The 27,188-nt window shown below is 36.5% G+C and overlaps 1 protein-coding gene across 2 annotated transcripts in view; it reads right to left on the bottom strand.

Moving 5' to 3' along the window:
- Positions 1 to 26,737, bottom strand: part of stac (SH3 and cysteine rich domain) — a 30,941-nt gene extending 4,204 nt beyond the window's left edge. Inside the window, exons 1-8 of one of the 2 annotated variants that reach the window (XM_056264348.1) lie at positions 26,521 to 26,737; positions 18,645 to 18,999; positions 11,885 to 11,914; positions 9,671 to 9,771; positions 4,435 to 4,516; positions 4,198 to 4,304; positions 1,050 to 1,131; positions 325 to 392 (exon numbers count right to left, since the gene is read on the bottom strand). In XM_056264348.1, coding sequence (XP_056120323.1) covers positions 325 to 392; positions 1,050 to 1,131; positions 4,198 to 4,304; positions 4,435 to 4,516; positions 9,671 to 9,771; positions 11,885 to 11,914; positions 18,645 to 18,999; positions 26,521 to 26,628 — 933 coding nt within the window. In that variant the 5' untranslated portion in view covers positions 26,629 to 26,737. The remainder of the gene's footprint in view (positions 1 to 324; positions 393 to 1,049; positions 1,132 to 4,197; positions 4,305 to 4,434; positions 4,517 to 9,670; positions 9,772 to 11,884; positions 11,915 to 18,644; positions 19,000 to 26,520) is intronic. The other variant, XM_056264349.1, reaches the window with a different exon arrangement.
- Positions 26,738 to 27,188: the final 451 nt, after the last annotated feature.

Genomic DNA, 27,188 nt, shown 5'->3' with positions numbered 1-27,188 from the left:
TTGTAACAATGAAAAGTCTTTACTGTTACTTTTGAGCATCCTTGGTAAATATAAAAAAAAACTTTCTACGGACCCCAAACTTTCTAACAGTAGTGAACCTCATATTTGTTTTACTGTTTAATTTGCCTTATTATGACAACTCAATGAACTCCATCTTTTTTTTTCGTGGAGAAGAACGATGCAAAAGTTCAATAGCTTTTTGGTAACCAAGACTCACGGTATGTGCTTATATTGACTGACCCATAGACACTTGACAGCCATCAATGGCATAAACAATATAAAAAAAATTATACAACGTGTAAAAAGAGATTCTGTGATGCTTACAGATGATTCTTCTGATTTCCTTTCAGCAATATGAAAATGTTCAGTTCCATTCTCCAAGGATGTAAAAACTAAAACACACAGTACAGTAAAAATCAGTGAGTGAAGACTCTCATTGTAGAACAAACCTTGCTTGTTTTCTTATTATTTCATGAGGTTAAATTAATGATGCTGTTATAGTGGGTCATTGGTCAGAGTGATGGACTGATTAGACAAAAATAATCATAGTTTCTCGGTCATGCTGGCACCAGAGAAAAAATATATGTCTCTCTTCCCAGAGCAAGCACAGTCGTGGACACATGAATTCACTGAAGCTGGGGGTCAGTCTGTGATGAACTTAAGACTTTCTGATACTATATCACAGTCTGTCCAAACAACGGTGTGCCATTTAGGCTTAAGAGGTAATAAGTGTGAATAATGTCTCTGATCAGAAGCTGTCAGTTTGGAGTTAAACCGAGGATTGTGGGATGGATGAGCAGATATGCATGAGCAGTTTCTGCTCGGTCAGTTTTATCATAGGGTGATTTGAGGCAGAGTTTGACAATAAATAATGCTTATAAATGAATAACACAATTTAATTGATAAGAAAATTGTAGAATTTAAAAACTATTTTTTAAATAAAAAATGTAAATCTTAAGTTTTTTTTTTTACATTTGTAGTTGGATTTATTCTTATTTAGGAAAGCTCAAATTGTCCAGAAATAAAAAAATGTTTTAACATGTTCTCACCATTGTCACTGGGTTTCCTGGTGAGTTGAGCACGACTGCAGTGGGCCGCCTTTTCCTCTGGTACCGGAGCCACATCACTGGTCTGAACAAACGAGTAAACACACATGAATTCTCTCAAATACACATATATGTCTTTAAACGTTTTATGTCTAAAATACATAACAGACAATGTTAACATTACTATTGAGAGATTTATTAAATACCATATAAATTATGCTTTTATCTTTCTTTTGCAAATAATTTCATGGTTGATTTATTTCACCCTGGCTTCATCCTGTTGTTTCTTCTGTCTATTCTCTCTCTTTCATCTCATTCTCTCCCTTTTTGGTCATATTTGCTTTAGAGAGGCATTATCTGAAGCTGACCATCACTTCCTTCCAGGGTGTGTGTGTGTCTGTGTTTGTTTCAAGCAGTAAAACATTACATCTGGGATGCTTAGATTCCCTTACAACCATAGTAACTTCACATTAGATGGTTTAAACATTCACATGAACACACAGATTTGAAAACTTGAGTACAAAAAAGACATAAATGTAATAAAGTAATAAAATGTAGTACATATGACAGGGACCAAAGATGTTGCTATAAATAACATAATGATGACAACATTCGTGTTTTATAACAGCGGTTTACAGAAACAGATCCCTGGGATAATGTCTTAAAGGGCTAGTTCACCCAAAAATGAAAATTCTGCCATTAGTTACTCACCCTACTCATCGTTGCAAACCTGTAAGACTTTCATTCATCTTTGGAACACAAATGAAGATCTTTTTGATGAAATTTGAGAGCTTTCTTTCCCTCCATTGGCAGCTATGCAACTGACACTTTGACACTTCAAAAAGTTCATAAAAAGATTGTAAAACTAATTTATATGAATTGAGCGGTTTAGTCCAAATTTTCTGAAGAGACGGAAGCTTTCTGAAGTTCAAACGTGCTGCATAACACAAGAATGAACCTCATTGGTTCTTCTGTTCACCACAACTGATGTGTTGATGAATGTTTATATGTGAATAAAAGCCTAAATTCAATCTGTTCATCAAATAAAGTGATCGTGTCTCTTTAGAAATTTTGGACTAAACCACTCGATTCATATGAATTAGTTTTACAATCTCTTTATGAACTCGATCTCTTTAGCTGTCAATGAAAGCTGTCACAGCTGACAGAAAGATCTCAGATTTCATCAAAAAAATCTTCATTTGTGTTTCCGAAAATGACAGTCTTACGGATTTGGAATGACATGAGGGTTTCATTTTTGGGTGAACTAGCCCTTTAAATAAAAGAGTAAAGAAGCACTTTTTATATAGAGAGGAAATAATAATTGTGAATTAAGACTTGAGCAAAGAGAAGCTTAAAGAGACTAAATTGAATTGTCTTGAGTGTTTCATTGAATTAATCATCACCATTTTTTTTTACCACAAGAGCTTCATTTCACAGCCAAGCAAATGCACATTAAAATGTGTTATCAATCTTTTTAAAAGCCTAAACTGAAGCAGATTGTCTGCAGGTGTTTACTATGATCATCTTAACCCAAACACCAGTCTCTCTCTCTCTCTCTCACACACACACACACACACACACAATTGTTATACCAATTATTATTATGACATTCCATAGGCGTAATGGTTTTTATACTGAGCTAATGACATTTTCTAGCCTTTTCTGCATTTTTACATTTTTTATAAAAAAATCTTTTAGTATGTTTATTTAGTGATTTGAATAGAGAACATCGGCACACCTTAAGAAAAAATTCACAACTCCAATAGTGTATGATTGCAGAAAAAATATACTGGTATATGTTTTAATTGAACATTGATGAAACAACAGATTTTGTGTGAAAATAAATCATAAAAGTGGGTTGATTTGTTTAAAAATCTTACAAATGTATGAGGTGGCAAGGTGGGCCAAGTAATATGTTTTGATAATATCTAATTTTCTTCTTTTTTTTTTTTGTTCAATAAATATACTGTCATTAAAATAAGTTCATTTAAATTAAGTTGAAAAAAAGTAGCATTGTCAGAGGTGCCATAATAATTTAATATATCTTTACAGTACTAACAATATATGTGATATTTTATTATATGATACGATTAATGGCATATTTTTAAATATGATGGTTTCATTATAAATATGGCGATTATCTCTATGGTGGACACCCAACATAATATATGATATTTACCATTTGAATCTAACTGTCATGTCAACAAAAGGAAAAGTCAGGCAGCTATTTATTATCATATTAATTATTGTGCTTTGAGCCCCAACAGCAGGGGCACCTTTTTCCCCAAATACCATACTTTTACATATTCTTCCATTATTGAAAAACTGTTGCTTTAATTACCTAGAACAAAACTGAAAAAAAATTAAGAAGACCTTTGTCTCAAAATAATCAATTTTAATCGATTAGCATTTGCTACATAAATCTACATTTAAATAATTTTTTTAAATATTAGATCAAATTAGCACAGAATCATAATAAAGTAAAATGCGCCTTTAGCTCTGTTGTACCCTATCAGTTGAACCGTTATAGCGCCTAGCACAAACTTAGGGTGAACTCACACTAGGCGCGGTTGTCTTGTACAGTGCCCTGGCACGATTGCCCTATAAAAGTGTAGCATCCAAATAGTAATAGAAGATGCTTTCTGTAGTAATGATGACAGTAGCGCACACAAGAGTAGTAGCTATCCCGTGCTCTATCACGGTTAGCGATCACACTATAGAGTACCGCGAACCACGTCCGGGCACACTAGCGGTCACACTAGTCAAACGATCCAGACATTGGGGGTCAAACGTGCTCGGGCACGGTTCAGATCGCCTAGTGTGAATACACCCTTTGGGGCCTCAAAATGTAGGTCAAACCATTACACACAAACACACACACACACCACACAAGTGTTGCATCCATTCTAACTGTCACATTCCCATCAGACTGGATTTTTTTTATATAACTTCCAAGACAAAAAATGATTTGAATATTTGAAAATTCAGTTGATTAAATTTTGTAGGTAAAAAAAATGTGTTTACAGTAATGTTTTTTAAATATATATTTTTTAATTATATTTTAAATATTTCAATTAAAAACACTAATTACAATCATGTATTTTTAAAATGTATGAGGAAAAATGGATACAACTAAACAAATGTTTCTTACAGAGTTTCTCTGTGGGGACTCCGATCCACTGGTCCGCTTGTTCTTTTGTGCCAGAGAGGTTCCAAACCTCAGAGTCTCATACACCGGGTCAACTCTGCTGCAACAGGCTAGGACAAAACAAAACATACGTCAAAATGCTACAAAATGTCAGTGAACATGATGTTCAAGCTGGTGATTGCTATGCCATATTATGCAAAAGTAAAAAATTAAATAAATAAAATTCTACATATTGCTCACCAATAGGCATAACCTCCCTAATGCAGCCAAACTGTTCCTGAATCAGCAGAGGGGAGCTAGAATATCTCCGAAAACCTTTGGGCTGCAATCAAACAAACAGGATCAGTGGATTTTATTATTTCATTAATTAACTTTTTATACCCAGAATTGGTTTTCATGGGCACCTTGATAATGATATGTAAAAACAAAACAAATAAAATGTATTTATGCTAAATACCTGAATCAATTATTTAAAACACCAATTATTCTCAATCTGAACAATTGATTGTTAATGTTAACAAATGGTTGTTGTTATCATGAAAAAAAGAACCCAACATCAAATAAAATTGTAAACAAATCGCAAGATAGCACAACATACCAAACACATACCTTCAGTGGCATTTTAGCTTGAGCTCTGTTTAATTTCTGACACTGCTAGTCTCATGTTAAGTGCCTCCAACAGTTACCATGCCAACATTTCAAGCTGATTCTTAAGATTGAAATGAGTAAAAAAAAAAATAATCACACCAAAGACATTTCAGAGAGACTCACAATAACTAAGATTTTAATATGCTTTTTTGGGGGGCAAATACATTTTCTATTTGTGTGTTATAACCCTGTTAATATAGAGATGATGATAAATAATATTGGTAATATAAATATTGGTGTTTATTATGTACTGTTATATTGGTGCATATGAATGAAAATAATTAGATATCATTCTTCCTTGTGTTAATTTTGTGAAAACATGCCTTGATTATTTAATGATGGTTTGGTTACTCTAATCAATTTCAGAGCAGCTTATACATAAACTTTGAGATACATTACTTATCAATCAAACTGAAAAATATTGAGGTATAATTTTAATTATATATTTCTCAATCCTAATATGCACTAGTATACACAGATAAATCATGTTCCTAGTGTTCTCTCACACAAAGTGCCCTCTTTATAGCTGCTGCATTACAGTGTACATTTGCTTCATGTCTGGCAAAACAGCTGGTTTGTCATGACTTAAAAGATGAACTCTTTAATTATTAATCCAGTGTCAGTCTGATAGCATTCGACTTCTTTTTCACACACACTATATAAATGACTGTTATCGAGGCAAATGAATTTGATTAAAGTTTTTTAAATGTATTTGTATGATTTTATGCCTTTAAGATTTACACCGAGATTCAGTGATTTAAATCAACAAAGAACAAGCTCCTACAGCATTATATCCAGGCACACACATAGCCTAAGAAAGAAACCTCACTATGCCCTTATTAGTATTTGTTGTGTTTAGTCCAGGCATGGTGTCTACCTACGCAATCAGCATCACAAATCTACTTTGAAGACTTCTTTGTTAGCCATGACTGGGGTTAGGGACTCATTTAAGTACCACTCGAACCCAGCGAGAAGCTCTCCAGTGCTACTACATGACATTTCTCCAAGAGCTCACTAGGGGAATCATGTAAAGAGACATGTTCAGTGCTGAAGTAGATGCTAATAAATGCATTTAACAAAAGTGCACCATGTCTGGAAGTGGCCTAAAATACAGAATTGACTTAACCGAAAAACGTCCATGTGATTAATTTGAACAACAATAGCTACACCACTTGCAGATAATGGGAGTTTTAATGGTTGACTAACAATCAGGACTGGTAGTAAAGCACTCTTTTGAAAAGCACTCGTAGCTCAAAGGTTCTCACTGATCAGACAAGCCAAGAGAAATAAACAGAGTTTAAAAATAGCAACTTGTCCACTTTAGAGCAAAAGTGGAATTAGAGACGAATCCTGTGGGGAGTTCTCCTCTTTTTAATCCTGACCCCCCACAGCTATATTTTCCATCTGTGAGAGCCCACTACATCATCAGGAGACTCAAACCTGCCAAACCGTCTGAAGCTCAAGCACAGCATTTTTTCCACTTCCTGTGTTGATGATCTAATAGTAGAGTTCTACAATCAAAAGTGCTTGGTTCTAAGAATAAAAAAACATTGGTCAAAGGCGATTCTACCCAAAGTTCTTTTCTTTTCAACAGTTGCTTCTGTAGTGTTTTATGGTGAACTGTAACTGGGTTAATTGTCATTCAACAACTGTAAAAAAAAACATTTCACATTTGTTAGGATGAATAATGTCTCATAATGCGTTCTATATAGCAGAATGGCTGAGATAATGCAGATATATAAATAATACAATTTAATGGGGCCATGAAATGGAAAATCAAAATGTCCCTGATATTTACACATATAAGAGGTCACTGTACAATAAAAACATAGTGCAAGATTTACACTTCGAAGCTAACTCCACAGTTTGAAATATGAATTTTTGTTTTCCACCTTTCTGAAACGCCAGGATTTGAAATCGCTCTACACACCCCTTATCATGGAAATCAAGCTCTATTACAGCGCTGGCCATTTCAAACTTCAAAACATACGTCACACAACGAGTGTTTTTGACAGGGAAAAAAAAGTGACAAGGAAAAATATTTAAACTTTGTAAATTAACCGCCAGAAACACAATTTAAAATTAATTTCATGATCCCTTTAATAAATATTTTCTGAAATAATAAATTAAGTCCTTTAAATTCGACAATTACTTATCTATTTTACAATTTCAAATTTTAAATTTTCATTCTTCTCAAAAATATTAAGCAGCAGCACAACTGTTTTCAACATTGATAATAATAAGAAATGTTTCTTGAGCATCAAATCAGTATATTAGAATGATTTCTGAAGGATCATGTGACACTGAAGACTGGAACAATGATGCTAAAAATTCAACCTTCCCACCACAGGTATAAATTACATTTTAATTACATTTTAGAATATATTATCTATTACTATTCAGAAAATACTGTAATAATATTTTACAATATTAATGATTTACTGCATTTTTAATTAATGCCTTGAGCATAAGTGCCTTCTATCAAAAACATATTTGGGATTAGTACGATTTTTTTGAATGGCATTTTGTGTATTCAAAAGTAAAAATTCTAGATATATATAAAAATATATCTTGATCTCAGCATTAATATAATCTGTTATTTGACTGATTTTATCCTAGAAGTATACAAAAAAATTCTACAATAGTAATAGATAATCATTTTTTTGAGAAAGCTGTGAACTTGTTCTCATGGTCAGTCACTCATTCTCTGAGAAACCTGACTCACTCTGGCATCGCAGTGAAACCATGGGAAAACCGATGGAAATTTTAGCACTTTTTTCCTTCTTGCCATTTTTTTCCTGTGTGTGGGGGGCGTGTGAATTTCCCATAAGAGTCGTGACTTGTGGGTCCCCCGAGTAAAGCACAGAGGTGTTTACATGATAGATGCATCTTGATATTCCGTATCAACTATCCCATCCTTCCTCTCCCTCACTTTCTCTAGTACACACCAGAGAATCATTAACATTCATATTCGCGCCGCAATTCACAGAAGGAAAAGACAGACTGATGAATCACACCTTCAAATCGCCAAAAATAACACTCTCAAGAGTAACATATCTTAACACTCAAACACAAATCTTCACCTACTGGCAGAGAGTAACAACAAGAAAGTGGTATTACAAATTACACTGAACAAAATTATAAACGCAACACTTTTGTTTTTGCCCCCATTTTTCATGAGCTGAAGTCAAAGATCTAAGACTTGTTCTATGTACACAAAAGGCCTATTTCTCTCAAATATTGTTCACAAATCTGTCTAAATCGGTGTTAGTGAGCACTTCTCCTTTGCAGAGATAATCCATCCAGCTCACAGGTGTGGCATATCAAGATGCTGATTAGACAGCATGATTATTGCACAGGTGTGCCTTAGGCTGGCCACAATAAAAGGCCACTCTAAAGTGTGCACTCTAAAGAGTTTGCCTCACGCAGTGCAACACATCTCCTTTGCATAGAGTTGATCAGGTTGTTGATTGTGGCCTGTGGAATGTTGGTCCACTCCTCTTCAATGGCTGTGCGAAGTTGCTGGATATTGGCAGGACCTGGAACATGCTGTCGTATACACCGATCCAGAGCATCCCAAACATGCTCAATGGGTGACATGTATGGTGAGTATGCTGGCCATGCAAGAACTGGGATGTTTTCAGCTTCCAGGAATTGTGTACAGATCCTTGCAACATGGGGCTGTGCATTATCATGCTGCAACATGAGGTGATGGTCGTGGATGAATGGCACAACAATGGGCCTCAGGATCTCGTCACGGTATCTCTGTGCATTCAAAATGCCATCAATAAAATGCACCTGTGTTCGTTGTCCATAACATACGCCTGCCCATACCATAACCCCACCGCCACCATGGGCCACTCGATTCACAACGTTGACATCAGCAAACCGCTCACACACACGCCATACACGCTGTCTGCCATCTGCCCTGTACAGTGAAAACCGGTATTCATCCGTGAAGAGAACACCTCTCCAAAGTGCCAGACGCCATCGAATGTGTGAGCATTTGCCCACTCAAGTCAGTTACGATGACAAACTGCAGTCAGGTCAAGACCCTGATGAGGACGACGAGCATGCAGATGAGCTTCCCTGAGACAGTTTCTGACAGTTTGTGCAGAAATTGTTTGGTTTTGCTGGATGTGGAGGTCCTGGGCTGGTGGGGTTACACGTGGTCTGCGGTTGTGAGGCCGGTTGGATGTACTGCCAAATTCTCTGAAACGCGAGAGACGGCTTATGGTAGAGAAATGAACTTTCAATTCACGGGCAACAGCTCTGGTGGACATTCCTGCAGTCAGCATGCCAATTGCACGCTCCCTCAAAAATTGCGACATCTGTGGCATTGTGCTGTGTGATAAAACTGCACATTTTAGAGTGGCCTTTTATTGTGGCCAGCCTAAGGCACACCTGTGCAATAATCATGCTGTCCAATCAGCATCTTGATATGCCACACCTGTGAGGTGGATGGATTATCTCGGCAAAGGAGAAGTGCTCCTTAACACAGATTTAAACAGATTTGTGAATAATATTTGAGAGAAATAGGTATTTTATGTATAGAAAAAGTCTTAAATCTTTGAGTTCACCTAATGAAAAATTGGGGCAAAAACAAAAGTGTTGCGTTTTATAATTTGTTCTGTGTATAAGTATGAAGCTGGTTTCAGCACCTCTTTGTACGGTAAACAAACATTGACCAACCTGAGCAACAAATGAACATGAACACTGAATACTTGCTTAGTTCCACATTTAATTTCCAAGATTAACCAAATATCAACAAAACAAACAAACTGTCTGTGGGACAAATTCTCGATTCACAAAGTAAAAAATATCTCACCAATTTCCCCATGCATCTCTGCTGTCCAACTCCATCCAGGCACTTGTGGTGGATGCCCATCTTGCAGGCTTTGCACCGGAGCCCCAGCTTAGCATTGGTGCCTAGCAGTTGAGGTCATATTGAGTTAATATCAGGTTTAAAAGTCAAACATATTGAACATATATTGAACAACTATTTGTAAAAAAAAACAATGATCTATTACTGCAAAACAAAAAGTGATCAATAAATACAGGTCAGAGTAGGAAATTCCCACATGTGCAGTTTTGCTGTGAAATTCGATAATCAAGACTAACAGTTTGTTCTTTTCCATCCACTATTAATTCTTAATTGGCAATTAAATATTTAATTCTAAATAAATGTATGTATATTCTTATTAAAGGGTTTAAGGGGTGTAATTCTGTAAGTGTTCAGGTTGATGGTCATCATTCTGGCCTACATTTCTTTTGCCTAAAAAGAAGAACCCTTATAAGCCGATCATCAAATTTTGGCTTCACAGTCCCAGAAACACTTGCAGAATCCAAACGTATTAGTGCTACTGGAAAATGCAGGTGTTAATGCTTTTGCTAAGCTGAACAGAGACAGCTGAAGACAAACAATAGCCAAGCATAAAGTTTGAGAACGCATGTACAAGAAGGTATCTAATAAAACAACAGCACTCTTCTAATCTAACAGGAATCCTTAATCCTGCTCTTCTATTTGCTCAGTTTCAGCATTTGATATCACCACACTTGGTGCGCAGGACATGTATTTAGAGACACGGTTTTATTGATTTAGACGGTTTATGGATGGACTTAGAGGAAGGATGAAGAAGGAAGAAGTAGCTATGCATGTGTGCTTTGCTTGCTATCAAAATAACATTTTTGTTCATTTGAAAGCAGGGAATGTAAATCTACTCAAAAGTCATTATGTGTAAGCAGTGAAACTCTGAAGCTGCATACAAAATGTAAACAAAATGCTAAATAAATTCACCAAGGGACAGCATGTTACAACATCCATTCTCTGCTTTTTCCAGTAACAACACTCTTGTGCCATAAAATAATAATAAAATCCTTTAATCCATAAATGCCTCTGACTCCTCTTATTATGATAACTCCGGGTATTGTGTATTTAAATATTACCATTACAATTACACTTATTTATTACAGCTAGTGCTGAATGTTTTATTACCCCAAAAATTCAGCTCGTTCCCATCACAAATTATGAATCACTTTAATGCATGCTTCTTTGATGATCTTTAGGTAATGAAGAATTAATAAGGCCTAATTGCTTACAGAAATTAAAAAAGTGCCTCTGCAGGATAAACATATTAATCAGATTTTATTGCGGTGAGACAATGAATACAAATTACTAAAAAAAAAGTTTGTTAAAGTCATTAGTCTTTCCAGCTGCTTCCCAAGAGTGAGCTTGAGAATAAAATCACCTATTGGCAAAAGTCTCTTCCAGTTGTATACTATATCTCTGCAGCACACACAATAGCTGTTTTCATTAACTTTAAAGGTACATACACTATGTAACTTTTAGCAGTTAATAAACAAAACTGCATGCGTCTTGCGGAAAAACATTGTAGCTTCTCTCAGTTTATAAACTTCTCTCAGTTTATGTTTATGACGAGTCACTCAGGTACTCTGCAGCGGTTGTCCTACCAGATCTAAAATAGTCCAAATAGAAACGCTTATTATAGGCATGCTATAGTGATTCAGTACAAGACAAAAACATGATTTGGAAAATGGATTCATGATGGACTCACTCGTTATATAAACAACAACAAAAGTTACATAGTGTACCTTTCAACCACTAGAAAAAATTAAACCATCATTTACAGTATATATATATATATATATATATATATATATATATATATATATATATATATATATATATATATATATATATATATATAACAGCATGCATAGCAAAGCTCTGGAAAATAACAGCACACGCAGAATAATTTAATCTATATTCTTTTGGCAGTAACAAGAAATAACATTCAAAAACAAACCCCTCAATCCCCCGGGGCTTGATATTGACCGCTCTAGTGAAAAATTCTATTAAGCATTGAGGAGCTACTTCATCATATGCATTTCCTGAGAGTGCTGAACAAGTCATTATGAGCACAGAAGCAGGGAGAGGGTGGGGGGAGGATGAAGGGGGTTATCTTATTATCTTATTCGGTTTCTAAAGAGTTCAATTCATCATCAAACAGAACAGACTTACCGAACACCTTGCCTGCTCCCCCTTGGCAAGCTAAAAAAAAAAATTACAGGAGAGAATCCCTCTTGCATTACAATTATTCCATGTATCATAAAAAATAAAATTGTGGGCATATAGGTCAACATGACATTATTTACAGCTCATTCGAGGTTCGTATATGTTGATTTTTAAAAAAAAAAAAGTCTCTCTGAACGACGCAATGTAATAGCCTTAAAGCACTAGTTCACCAAAAAATGAATATCCTGTCATCATTTACTCACCCTCATGTCGTTTCAAACCTGTATGACTTTCTTTCCTCTGTGGAACAGAAGAGGAGAATTTTGTACAAAAAATAATCAGTTTTTTGTCCAAACAATGAAAGTCAATGGGGTCCAAAAGAATATTTGACCACAATGACTTTTATTGTATCGGGGGGAAAACACTGAAACATCTTTTGTGTTTGGCAGATAAAATGAAATCAAAAAAAAAAATGATAACAATTCTCATTTTTTTAGGTGAACTATTCATTTAACTACACAAGATCAAAGAGTAGAAAAAAACTATTTTCTTGTTTTGAGTGGCTTTAAGATTTAAAACGATAACTGAAAATTTTGTTATAAAGAAATCTGAATGTGAAATGATTAATAGGGTGAAAACATCAGGTCCTGCTGTTGTGAGAATGACACTGTCACAGGGCTCATTTGCCCCTGTCTGCTACAACAAGCTGCTTCCAGCCATCCATCGATTAATCAAACATCACATGCTCGGTCCAGATTCTCTCATGCATCCCTGAGCTGATCACTTCAGCCTCGGAAAAAAAATCTTTATTGCATCTTTAATGTGTTTAATGGTTGGGTATTTATGTGTTGAGTATTTTTTTCTGGGGTCGAGAGATAATACTGGGCAGAACAATTATCATGAAATTCTTCATAATGTAAACCGCCTAGAAACACTTTTTAAAGTGAGATCTAGTTCAGGCCAGGCTTCAATAAAATGCCTGAAAAAGGGATAATAGAATGTTTTTTCGAAAGTCGTTAAATGTTTTCTCTTTATTTTAGAACTTGAAAATGATTTCATCATTCAACAACACTTGCAAAAGCTGCATGAGATGTTATGTGGACTTAATTTCAATATTGTTAATGTCATCAGTTGCCCAATGGGATGGGAATCCACCCACACAGACAGCCAACCATATTTCCAATATGCTAAGCCTCCTTTTATACTTTGATATACAGCATGGTTTCTGTGTCTTCAGAAATAGATGCCTCAGCTCCATCCAAACATGAGAGAACATCACCATGAAAAACGTGTTGCTCTCCGATCCAGAAACTGCTTTGTAAATTGCTGACTGACATTTTGCAATAAACTCAATACCTTATTAACTCAATAATTATTAACACAGAACACACTTGTTAAAATCTTGTTCTGAAAGAAATACGCAATCAGTTTATGGTCAGTAAATATCTTTACAGCTGCACAGCAGACCATTAAAGCATTTCTTTACCCACGGAGCTGAGTGGGTGTTTCTTCCAATTTGGCCTTTTAGAAAAGACACATGTGCACAGCCACACTACTTAATATGTCTACTAACAATGCCCAACAGTGAAAATATATGCAACCAGAATGTCATTTATTTTTGTAAAATACTTTTTTGAATAATTGACCAAAAATTACAGCTTAATTGGAAATGATCCCCAATGAAATGAAACTAAATGAATCCCCTAACTAAAAAGGGGCAAAATTGTTGGTGGTGGTGTGATTTTTAAAAAAAAGTTTATATAAACAATTTTCACAAAATAAATATTGAAATGGTTTATGTTTATTTCACTGTTAAACTAAATAATTCATATTTTATGAAGGATTTTCAAGATTGAAAGTCTGGGTCTGAGATCAAAATCAATAAAACAGAAAAAAAATATATAGTAAAACAATGAAACCTACACAAAGCTAATAATAAAATATTATGATGATGATGATGGCAAAAACTAAAAACTGTGTCACAAAAGTGGTCCAAGTTAATGACAGACCCACACACACACACACCACACACACACACACACTTAATTGCAGTGTCCTGATATCTGATCCAAATGCTGAGATTTGGGTCAGTGACATGTGGGCTCATATTTAATCAACCTGTAGAGATTTGGGTCAAACAAGTACACAGGTATCCTGATACGATCCACATGTGGAGATTTCACGGTTAGTTATTTAGTAATGACCCATTAGTCACAGAAGGAAATTGAGACTTGACACACAAGCAGAAGAACTATACCCTCCACTCGCTATTTTTTCCAAACAGCTGGTGAGATTTCATAAAATTCACCTTCCTGCATGGCAGTAATCAGAATGCTGTGGGATAATGAACTGACAGATCATCCCTCATCTAGTGCTGTGCAAGCTTAGGTTCCTCTACATTTACTACAAAGATTTAAAATGCATCATTTGGCCTCTTGATGTCCTTTTCATGAGGATGTGCCAGGACAGGATTTGGAGCCCTGCCCTCATTAGTGTGCTCTTCTGAGTGAGTGTTAGTGAGCTAAAGAAGTGATGAGGCCTGACAGATCCATATGCCAACCAGACAAGACACACTTGTCCTCTCTCTCTCGCATACACACTGCACATTCACATACAAAAACACTATTTAATATGTATTCAAATATACTATTTATATATATATATATGTGTGTGTGTGTGTGTGTGTGTGAATGTGTGTGTGTGTGTGTGTGTGTGTGTGTGTGTGTGTGTGTGTTATATACATATTTAATAAATAAATATATTCAAAAAATGTGTGTATGGTGTGTTCTGTTCACCCGTTGTGCAGTGGAATAAATAACCATTTCTTTTCAAACAGGTAGACATCTGTCCGCCTCACCACACACACACAGACACACAAATTGAAAGCTGAGCCAAAACCTTGTTGCCTTCTATTAGGATAAACCCACAAATACCCTAATGCAGGCTTAGCTGAGCACATATGCTTTAAAACACCACACACAAGTACAGATCTTTATCTTAAAGGGGTCATATATTGCCATTTTCATACAAGTTAATTTGATTCTTTAGGGTCTAAATGAAAAGTTTGTAATATACTTTAATTAAAAATTCTCATTAGTATTGTAAGAAAACACTCATTTTACCTGGTCAAAAACAGCTCTGTTTTCAGCACGCCGTTTCAGTGCATATGCCTTTAAATGATAATGAGCTTCAGTCACACCTCATTGCAGTGCACGAGATCCAGGGGGCGGAGTTGGATCCAGATCTAAGGGGTGGGGTTAGGGATCAGGGGGTGGAGATGGGTAGGATTAGGGGTGGGGTTAGGGATCAGGGGGCAGAGATGGGTAGGATTAGGGGTGGGGTTAGGGATCAGGGGGCGGAGATGGGTAGGTTTAGGTATATGTAAGGTGGGAGGAGTTGGATCTGGATCCAACTCCTCCCCCTGGATTTCGTGTTCTGCAGTGAGGACAATCTTGGCGTTTTGACGCTATGGTTTTGACACAAAGCACGTGGAGTGTTGCCTTGACAACAGTTTAGGGTATATTTTGGAGAAAGAATTGCAGCGGGAGTCTCTGAGGACACATCTGTGCAACCGTATCAGTTTGAACCGGAGTCGGACCCGGAACAAGATGACGGCCGCAAAGTAGTTCGACAATTAAGGCTCGAACAGGAAGTTTCTGAATGGTTGGTTAACGTAATGTCACTTTGATCTATCTTTGTATGTACTGGCAGGGTAACGTTAGAGTAACTTAGTGAGATGAACGAACGCAATGTGTTTACTGATGTATACGTACTCAGTTTGTAATAACACAATAACCATAACGCATTGTTCATTATAAACGTGGGATTATGAATTATATTGAGAACGTCGTACATAGAAAACACGGCGTAATGTACCCTGAGTGTAAACCTTAGCCGCATTCATCGTGAAGCGTGCAAGCGATTTGCAAAGATTAATATAAAGGTTAATACAATTTTACACTCACTTCTTCTGGAGGTGCAGCAGGAACATGAATAGTTGGTACCGATTCTTTTTTCAGGAGCAGCTTCTTAGCAAAACCAGCTTTATACTGACCCTCGTTTATAAAGCAGTCTGGTGAGAAATGATTCGCGCAAACATGAGAGCATTGACGTTGCTCGTGGGGAATATTCCCTTCGAAAACAAAACTCAGCCACTGTGTCTTCAGCGATTCGGATTTAGGAACATCAAAATGACTGTGTTCGTTATTACACCCAAGAACAGAACACCACAATCGCTTAGACGCCATTCTGCTCCAGCGTATCAACAATGCCGGGCTATGATGACAGCTCGCTCAGGGCTGGTCTGTGTTGAAACGCTGCTGTCAATCAACAATCGTGGGAGGGGCGTCCGATTTAATGACGTCACAAAATCGAACGGCTCAATTTGAGGCAGGGGAAAACATATAAGGAGGAGATTAAAACAAAAACACTGGATAGATTTTTATCATTATATGATGGTTGTGTACAGTAGGGCTGTTTTCGACTAAGGATTTTCATAGTCGAATCTGATTCGTTAGATTTTGCAGTAGTTGACTGATAGTCGAACGAAGCTTTTTTTTTTTTTTTTAGATAGCAGCTAGACGTTCGGTTGAATAACTGTTCGTCTGTTATAGGACAACTCGCTCTACGTTTATTTAAAATGAACAGCAAGACAACTAGAAGTGAATGTGCTTTCCATTAAATGAATCCTTAACACAAAAAAAGACGTTGCAATGAATGTGCTTTGTTTTAAATAAATCACACACAGTAAACAAAACCTTAACAAAAAAACTTTGCAATGAACTTTGCAATTTAGACGCGCAAACTGCGTGCCGGTGCGTTGAGACGTAGCCTACATGCTCGAGCAGATTCGGCTTTTAGTCGTTCATCCTCGGATGCGGCGTCGCGCGCGCTGTTACAAAAAAAGCCGTGCACACAGCCAAGCGAAATGGGGTCTTGCGTACCCAACGCGTCATTTTTTTGCCGTCCGCACCTTCGCGCTCGTGCGGAGGTGTCGAGTTAAACAAGGCTTTACTCCGTGTCAGCGCGCGCTCTGATCGGTAAAGGTGCACAGACCTCTCCCGAATCATCTCCAGCACTCAGCCTCCGATCGCACCACTAACTCCGCCTCCGTTTCCCTCGTAAGATGATATTAGTATTTAAACATTCTCTATGATAAAAAATGTTTGTAAAAAATATTTTAATAGCACGGTTTTGGCGGTTATAGAGTTCTAATGACGGTGTTCACCTATAACCGTCGGTCTCACGGTTATATAATAACGTCACACCCCTCATAACACTTGCCTACTATTCGACTATGAGGTTCATAGTCGAATCAGACCTCTCCGAATCGAATCGTCGAATCCTCGACTATTAGAAGTCAGCCCTAGTGTACAGGCACTGCCAACACACATTTCAGTACGATCAACTTGAAAAAGTGCATGTACATGTACAACTTGAAGCCCCAAGTTTTCATATGACCCCTTTTAAAACCACCTCAATGTTTAAAACTGAATCAACTAAGTTATTTACATGATATAGACAAGCAAATCCAGTTTGGACAGGTGCATAAATATGGGGCATGAAACTTTGAATTGGCTGTAAAACACCTCAATGTGACTTAATTTTGTCTTACTGCCCTTAAAGTCAAAATACAATTTGGAGACAAAAAAGTAAAAACACATTGGCTTAATTAGGAAAGAGTTGAGAGCCTTAAAGACCTCGTATGAAGCCACTTCTCTGTCCTATTTTGATGAACTTCTATTAAACCAAGATATTTGGGTGGGATTTAAACTTTTTGTTTAAATAGCCACAGCGCTGCATAAACATGTTTTGCAATAATATAATACTTATAAGTTTGGAATCATGAAGATTTTTTTAAATAAATATTTTAATTCAGCAAGGATGTATTAAACTGGTCAAAAGTGACAGTAAAGACATTTACACAGTTCTAGTTTAAATTAGTTCAAATAAATACTAGAAAAAAAAGTTCAAATAAATACTAAATAAATACAAATAACTTCATATTCCTCAAAGAATCCTGAAAAAATTTATTTTGTTACCACAAAAAATATTAAGCAGCATAACTGTTTTCAACATTGATAATAATAATACTAATAATAATTATAAATAAAAAATTCTTAAGCACCAAATCAGAATATCTGAATAATTTCTGAAGGATCATGAAGACTGGAGTAATGGCTGCTGAAAATTTGGTTTTGCTAAATTTTTAAATATATTAACACAGAAAACAGTCATTGTAAATTATAACAATATTTCACAATAATACTGTTTTCACTGTATTTTTTAAAATAAATGTAGCCTTGGTGAGCAAGAGACTTTTTTTCAAAAGCATTAAAAAAAAATCTTACTGACCCTAAACCTTTGAACGGTGCTACATGATTTGAAGCTTTCAAAAGAGCACTCACATATGACCTTAAAGCTATTAGACAATGACTAATAGACACACAAAGTCAATTTGTATCTCATGGAGTCTTTAACTCATTATGTTGTGCCACTCTATCATTGTTCACTGTTCTCTAAATGGCCAAATCACTGTGTGTTGGCGTCATCCAAAGTAACAAAACATTAGTGTCTGGTGGCCAGACAACAGATGGGTAATGCAATATTCTGGTTTATCAGTTCAGTCGTCTAATCTAAAATCATTATGTTAGGGATCAAAATATGCTCCTCTTTCTAAACAAGCACAGCTTTGTTTGTGCGTTTCCTGTTTAATGAGACTCTTGAGCCTGTCATCGGTATATAAAGATAAAACACATCCTCTTACCTACAATCATGTGGTTGCAGATGTCACAGAATTGTGGCTTCTTGAAGATGTGCTCTAGAAAGGTGTGTGCATTGGAGTCCGTCTGGCGGGGGGCACGGGATGGAGAACAGATTGTGATGGGTAGGTTGCCCGGGATGACGGTGGGCAGCGGAGGGGGTGGTGGAGGAAGGGACATCGCTGGGGAGGCTGAGACGGACATACCGATGGTGCTCAGATGACCTGTGCTGCTGCTGACATCCGAGAGCAGTTCGGTTTGAAACTTCACATCCTCGATCGGCCGTTGGAAAAAATTATCAGCGCTTTTGCTGCGAAGACTCTTGGTCTTGAAGGACAGTGAACGCTTAAGCCTCTGCAACTGAAATAAACACAAAACAGAGTAGAAAAAAGAAAAGCACCTTTTAGCATCTGATTTAGAGAAATGCTAAACTCCATATGGCGTAAACAGCCCCCAAAACATTAAACTCTGTGAGTGGGTAATTGTTGATTCTTGGCAGGTGTCAAATGAGGGCATTCTCCCTGAAACAACCTCCAGATGATTATATGATCTCTCCAGACATCATATGTTAACCCAACCTCAACAAGGCTAAAATTACAGATTATTTATGTTCATGTAACTCACTGAGCTTAAAGGAAAAAATGAAAAAAGACAAAGTAGAGAAAGATGGGCTGTCATGTCTCTTGGTACGTAACCTCTTTGTGCGGAGCACATTACCCATGATATCAGTCATACACTGACAGCCCTCTAAATTAGCTGACAACACCCACCAGGATTATCTTTGCCTACTAAAAATGTCCTCTAGGACACACCAACCTGCACTACTTGCTAAGTACTATGCACAGGAAACGCAATTCAAATCTGAATAAAAATGAAAAGTACCCAACAGTAAAGGTTAGACAAGAGTAGTCATACATCTTAACAGACTTAACAAATCTGTTTTTAGCTTTACTTTCAATAACTCCTCAAATATTACCAATTTATGAACAAAGTGATAAATGGGACACAAGTAACCATATTTTTAAATGTAAGGCTATAACCACATATTTAGGATTGGGGAGACTTTAGGATTAGTTTAAAGTCGGCATGAAATGGAAGGTACGATAGTCTTTTCTTCCCTATTGTGATGTATATCTGAGTGAAACGGCTTCTGGAATGAGAAAAATGTAGGGAGGGATTTGATTGGATCGTGGAAGTTGAGCATTGCTAACTATATGGACAAAGATCCGTGTGCCAGTTTGCAGCAATTTGCCAGCGAGAGGGAGGGGAGGTTTTTCTAATTAAAGGTTACAAGAGCATATGAATTAATATATATATATATATGTACTGATAAATCATTTCTAATAAGCCCTGCAACATTCCGTAAAAAATATAAGTGTCAATTTTTATTTCATTGTGACTAAAAATCTGCCAGTAAAAAAAATAACAACAAAAATATTTTATATATATATATTTTAGATTAGTGGTTGACACATATATATATATATATATATATGCCTATGGTGCATCTGTGCAGTGTTCAAGAATAAGGATTTTATGGTTTTGTACTTGAGATATATAAATATATATACACACTCCTCTCACTTTCAACTGCTTTTTTCAGCAAATTTTTTAATATTGATTGTAAAAATAAATAAAAAAATCAACAAATGAGACATAAACTGAAATTTCACAGACATTTGACAAACAGAAATGGAATAATGAGTCCCTGACCAGAGCGGGTCAATATCAAAAGTAGCATTCAGTGTCTGGTGTGGCACCAGCTGTTTAATAATAATAATAATAATAATTCGTTACATTTATATAGCGCTTTTTCTGGGACCTCAAAGCGCTTCACATATGGAAGGGGGAATCTCCTCAACCACCACCAATGGGCAGCATCCACCTGGATGATGCGACGGCAGCCATAGTGCGCCAGAACGCCCACCACACACCAGCTTACTGGTGGAGAGGAGACAGGGTGATGAAGCCAATTAGTATATGGGGATGATTAGGAGGCCATGATGGACACAGGCCAAGGGGCAAATTTGGCCAGGATGCCGGGGTTACACCCCTACTCTTTTTCGAAGGACATCCTGGGATTTGTTGTGACCACAGAGAGTCAAGGACCTCGGTTTAACGTCTCATCCGAAGGACGAGACGGAGCATCTCATCAGCTCTACAGAGCATCTCATCCTCATGGACTGCAGCAGATTTGTCAGTTCTTACTGTGAGATGTTACGCCACTCTTCCACCAAGGCACTTGCAAGTTTTCAAACATGTCTGGGGGAACATATGGATATACATGGATACATGTGGTTTGGCACTGCAAGGACAATCAGCTGTCTTTCCTGTAGCACTGTCTAAGGAGTCTAACATTACGGACAGTGCAGTTTATTGTTCTGGCTACATCTGCAGTCCTCATGTCTTCCTACATCAGGTCTATGTCATGTTCAAGCAGGTGATCAGAGACCCTGGGCATCTTTCTTCTGATGTTTTTCAGAGTCAGTAAAAAGCTCTCTTTAGTGTCCTAAGTTATTGGAACTGTGACCTTAATTGTCTACTGCCTGTAAACTGTTAGTGTCTTCAGGACTGTTCCACAGGTGCATGTGTAATAATTGTTAATGTTTCATTGAACAAGCATAAAAAACATGCTTTTGTTCATTGAAACATTAAGGGTAAAGGAAAGGGTAAACCCTTTCCAATAAAGATCTGTAAAACGTATTTGGATTTTACATAATTATCTTTAAAATACAGTATACTGAAAAAGGACATTTCTTTTTTTGTTGTATGTATATATATATATATATATATATATATATATATATATATATATATATATATATATAAAAATTAAAATGATTAAAATAATTTTAATATTAGCAAAGAATTTTATGTGGCAAAAATGTATACTTATTAAAAAAGTTTTCCACAAAAAAAAAATCACTTTTTTATTTTATTTGCAGTAATAACTGAAATTATACTGCACATAATTTATAGCTCCAATATAGCTTTACATTCACAAACACGTTTGCTGGAAAACAATGACATATAATGCAAATTATTATATGACTGGTTTATAATTTTTGGTTTTTAACTGATGCTTTGAAGTCAATTCTGCAATTCCAGAACAGAGAGCAATTCCATCAGAAAGCTTTCTGTTTATTTTGCGAGGCATAAAAACACATGTACAGTACAAGATCAACAGAACTAATGATCAAGCGAGTGATTGTTCTATCTGCTGGCTCAAAGAAAAAAAGCCCTTTGCCATCAGGCCATCCTTATTAATAATAATAATGCATTTTATTTAATGGCGGCTTTCATAACACCCAAGGTCACCTCACAAGCAATATACAGGTCACTGCATAATACAAAACACACAACAAACAAGCTGCTTATACAGATAAAGTGCAGTAAAGACTCAATAAAACATGTTATAAAAAAGCCTGTATAAAAAGATATGTCTTAAGACAAGTCAACAAGCAATCGCTATTGCGAACATCAAGGGGAAGAGAGTTCCGTTGGCGGGGGGAAGCATAACTAAAAGATCTGGCACCCACACTCTAAAAAATGCTGGGTTGTTTCAACCCAAATTTGGGTCAAATATGGACAAACCCAAATGTTGGGTTAAAAATGCAATTAAAAAATGTACAGTTGAAAGTGAAAGTTGAAGTTGGGTTAAAATTTGAAATTACATTTTTAACCCAACATTTGGGTTTGTCCATATTTTACCTAAATTTGGGTTAAATCAACCCAGCATTGTTTAGAGTAGTTAGTCTAATCCGAGGTAAGATGAAGATCTGAGAGCACGTGAAGGAGTGTAAACATGGAGGAGTTGAGTAAGGTATTGGGGTGCAAGATTATGAAGTGCCTTATAAGTAAGTAGCAAGATCTTGAATTCAATTACTTTACTGGAAGCCAGTGCAATTGCTCAAGAACTGGAGAAATGTGCTCAGTAGAAGGTGTGCTCTTCTAGAAAGAACACGAGCTGCAGAATTCTGAACCAACTAAAGCTTATGTAGCAATTTGGAGGGAACACCTGTGAGAAGAGCATTACAGTAGTCTATACGTGAAGTGACTAGTGCGTGAATAAGAACTGCAGTATTATTATTAGAAAGAAAGGGACGGAGACGGTTAATATTTCGCAAGTGGAAGTATGCAATCCGCGTGACATTTTTCATTTGAGCTTCACAGGATAGTGAGCTATCCATGATGACACCCAAACTTTTAACCTGTGAGGAAGGACAGATTGCAGTATTGTCAATGTACAAAGAAAGACAATTAGATTTAGATACAATAGATCTAGTGCCAACAAGTAAAGCCTCAGTTTTGTTGCCATTTAGCTTCAAGAAGTTAGCTGAAAGACCATCTTTAATTTCAGCTAAACAGCTGGACAGAGAAGGTGGAGGAAAAGAACCAGTTGGTTTGGCAGACAGGTAAAGTTGGGTGTCATCCGCATAACAGTTATTGCTGAACCCTAAGTGTGTATGTTTGTTTATATGTATGTATGTATGTATGTAAATGTGTGTGAGAGAGAGAGATATGGCCCATTTGGACAATCCTCTGACGTTATGTTTCCACCAATCAGAATAGAGAATCAGTGCAGTGTGTTTAGTGAGCTTCATGCCTGTGTATGATGATGATGGTGACCTATTGATCTCTAATGCCCAACAGAGAGTGATAGATCGATTAGACCCCAGTCCCGACTTGCCGCTTCTGTCCATCATCGCTCATAGTTCACTGTCAAATTATAGACAATTTCAATTACAAGCAGCTTTTCCACCTGAAATCCCTGTAGATTGCATCAAATCAATTATAAAAGTGCAAGTGCTGTTGGCAAAAAAATTGTTATAAGTACTTCCTGACATTTACAAGGCACTTGCTTTGTGACAGAACAAACTGTAAACAACAGGCTATCAAGAAAACCATTGCCTTAGTTCAAGTTACACTTTGCCTGGCAGTTGCAATAAAATTAATGAAACGGGGGGGGGAATCAATGATGCCTGAGACTACTGCTGGTGACAAATGTACATGTCTTTATTTCAAGTTTTGAGGCTAGGTTCCTCACATATTAGAAATTAAGTAGTATTATAAATGTCAATCGATGATTACCCCAGTCTTTTGCACTGATTAAAATGGTTATTGAGGGAAATGTGACCTAAAATATGATCATTAGAGCAACCAGATAATTTAAAGAAATTTCACATAGAATATGAAGTTTTGAATTTAAAATGCAATGAATGTGTCTCTTCCAAAAATAATGGCCAGTACTTCAAGAAAATCACGAAACTTCAACATCTATTAGGAATTAATTCAGGTGCTGTCAGCACCAAATGCTTGTCCTGCTCTACCCCGAAGGACAACTATGAAAGATGGAGCTGATTAAGGTGGAAGTCAGGTATTTTTTGGAACAAGATTATGGTATTTAGCAAAGGAAGGACTTTTTTTTTTTTTAGGCCTGCTTTATAATACATTTTCATCTTATCAAACACAAAGCAATCAGACACAAAGTAGAGAACAAAAAAACACATAGAGATTATAATTCACTTATTATCATAAAAGGGTTTTAGTCATAAAAGGTGTTCCTGGATCCATTCAAGGTGCCATGTGCTCATGAATATGTTAATAGGAACAGAAATAACCAGATCTTGGTTCAGTAATTCAGATGAGATGCTTGATAGATTAGCAAATAAAAGCCCTGATACTGAAGAAATGTTCTGATTATTATGCCCAATTTCCCCTCTAGAAGTCATTATTACTCTATAACCGGGTTCAAACAAGGGATGTAAAACCCTGTAGGATGGTCTCACTTCTCACTAAAAGCCTTTTGCTTCTTGGAAATCTGAGAAATGCAATCAGCACTGGAGATTAAGTTATGAATTTATGGTTTAATTTTGCATTAAAGTCTCCCATTAACCACTAATGAGTCATATTCCTTTAGCAGACTATTTCATTCTTGATTTGACATATTCTTGAGTGTATTTTAAATGGACGCCCAAAAGAACTGATATGAAAACTAGCCTTTAGTCATAAATCAAATATAATGTGGTTTCAGATTGTTTCTATTTCAAAAATAATTTCCCTTTTAAAACACTTCAACAGGACTTCAGTAAATAACATAAAATTGTAAGTGCTCAAAGTAACAGCACTGTATGTACTACAGTAAATACAAATCCCTCAAGACTCTTCAGTGAAGAAAACATTTAACTCCATAATTCAGTGATTAATGTACAAATTTAAAACATTCACACTCAGACGCTCAAACAGCATTTATGGAGCGAAGGGAAATGACACAAAGTAATCTAAATAATAAATCAGTTTCTGAATAACTATACATAAGTCATGAAAGACAGTTGTGCTTTCTTTATTTATCTCTACTGATTCAAAGACAATAAATATGCATAATTCCCAACTGGCATTGAGCTTTAAAAGCACAGTGACCCGTCCAACATTTCCGGGCTGAATGTAGAACTCAGGGCCACAGATGACCCAGAAAAACAGATAAGCTCAAACTCAGGGCCAATGTGACAAAATACCATCAACTACAACCTCATCTTAAATCATACACAACAGATAGACATCAAGATAATACAAGCCGTATGCAGAAAATACAGCCGTATCACAAATTCCCCTTGATAAGCTAACTTTAACTTCTGCATACAAACAATATCATAACGGATGTTGCCAGAGTATAGGGTTGTTTAATAATTAGAATTATTTTAGAGATGTGCACAATGTTATTGGTAGATAGACACAAATCGGCATGCTAAATATTAATAATATAAAAAATTATCATATATCATTTGAATCAAATATTTATTCTTCTTTCATAGGATAGGTGAACACCTCACCAAAAATTGACTGTATGAGAGACTGAGGAATGTCGTAACGTAGCACATGGGCTCTGTCCAAAATCACACTGACTCTCGAGTATGAACAATTACATCATTACCGCTAAAAAAAGTACGTTCTATATAGTATGAGTGTGTGTAGTATGGGTGTAATCTGGATTTACTACATTCGCCATGCTGTCATTATCAAGTGACCTACCAGCATCAGGTACATCGCTTCACTGCCATTCACAAATCCTCTCCTGTGGCCTCATGGGATAGTATAAAGTGTTCTGTTCATCATATGCCCACTTTTGAATCTCACAGGAAGTAGTCCAGGTACCTTTTGACTACTCTTTTATGATTACTGTGAATTCGGACATACTTATTTTGTCACATAGCCTATAGGCTACTGTTTTTCGCCTACTACTATTGTAGGAAAGTAGGCTATGCGATCTCGGATGCAGCCATGGTGAGCTGTATCAGTTGACTTTATAGACAGGGGAGAAAATGAAGAAAATTACTCTGTGTGAAATTTAATATGACTTCATATTTGCGATCATGTTAATGGATGTTAAATTGCAAAACTGTATCATCTTAGCATTTGTTAGCCTACTATTTGTTTTGCTATTGCTTTGAATTAAAATGTTTCAAATAAAACGAGGGCGAGCGAGGTATGGGGGTGACATAATAATTATCTGAACAATTAAATGTAAGTAGCCTACCATAATAAATCCATGCACAAAGTTTAAAACGTCCATTGTTAACACGAGCCCAGTAGTGTTACAAGATTTTTAACGGCACTCTTATTTGACGCTTATTTACACAATTAACACGAGGATAAGTGGTAGATAACTACTTTCATTTGCAGCAGATGAGTGAATGAATATTATTAAGAATACAAAGTTTGACACACAGCGTCAAAAACAGACGCTAAAAACATGTCACAACACTCCGCGGTCTCTGTAATGACAGAAAAAGTGTGAAAGGACTCGTAAACTGCGCACTAGCTACACATGTATCTCTGTCGGTTTGCTGTGACTGATGTTGTTATGAGATGTGTGTTTCAAACCTTTGACTCCTGTTGGCTGATGGATGTGGGGGACTGTGGCTCACGGAGCTCCCGTTCGTTCTCCTTGCCCATCGTGTCCTCCTGAATCATGTTCGCTGGCGGAATCATGTTGATAATAACAGTTAAACAGCACCAGTCTGTCGGGTAGCCTACGTCTGGATGCCAGCGCGCTCTACATGTTGAGTTGAGATGGAAGTTGTGAACTGCCGAATGCCCTGAGAATGTAGGCTACAATATCGTACGCGTTTATCGACTTTCCATCAGTTTGTATAGTGCATAGTGAGAAGCGGTCCGCTCGAGATGAACTCACTTCATTAGTCAGTATAGTCCAGCTCCAGCAGACTGACTGATCTGGCTGTCAGGTTGTGGGTTAGCCAATCAGAACCGACTAAGGGAGGAGTTCAGATCTGATTCATTCCCATCCTTATTTTAGAAGGGATTTTTTTTTTCCTGAGTAGACTGGCTGACTGTTGTCACCTCTATTCTTATCTTCACATTCATCCATAAATTGTGAGTCTAAAAATAACCGTGTTAACAGTTAGTGTTACTGTTTATTTCTATTTCTGGAATGAATTAGGCTATCTGTGCACTTAATGGGTGATTTGGGGAGGATCTGCCTCCCCAATTAAGGCTTAAGCATTGGAGGAATTAAAAACATAAATTTGGGA

The sequence above is a fragment of the Rhinichthys klamathensis genome, unplaced genomic scaffold, assembly GCF_029890125.1.
Source record: "Rhinichthys klamathensis goyatoka isolate OS25496 unplaced genomic scaffold, OSU_Roscu_1.1 h1tg000220l_1, whole genome shotgun sequence".
Lineage (NCBI taxonomy): Eukaryota > Metazoa > Chordata > Actinopteri > Cypriniformes > Leuciscidae > Rhinichthys > Rhinichthys klamathensis.
The sequence above is the reverse complement of the archived record's forward strand: the minus strand, read 5'-3'. Positions and strand labels throughout refer to the sequence as shown.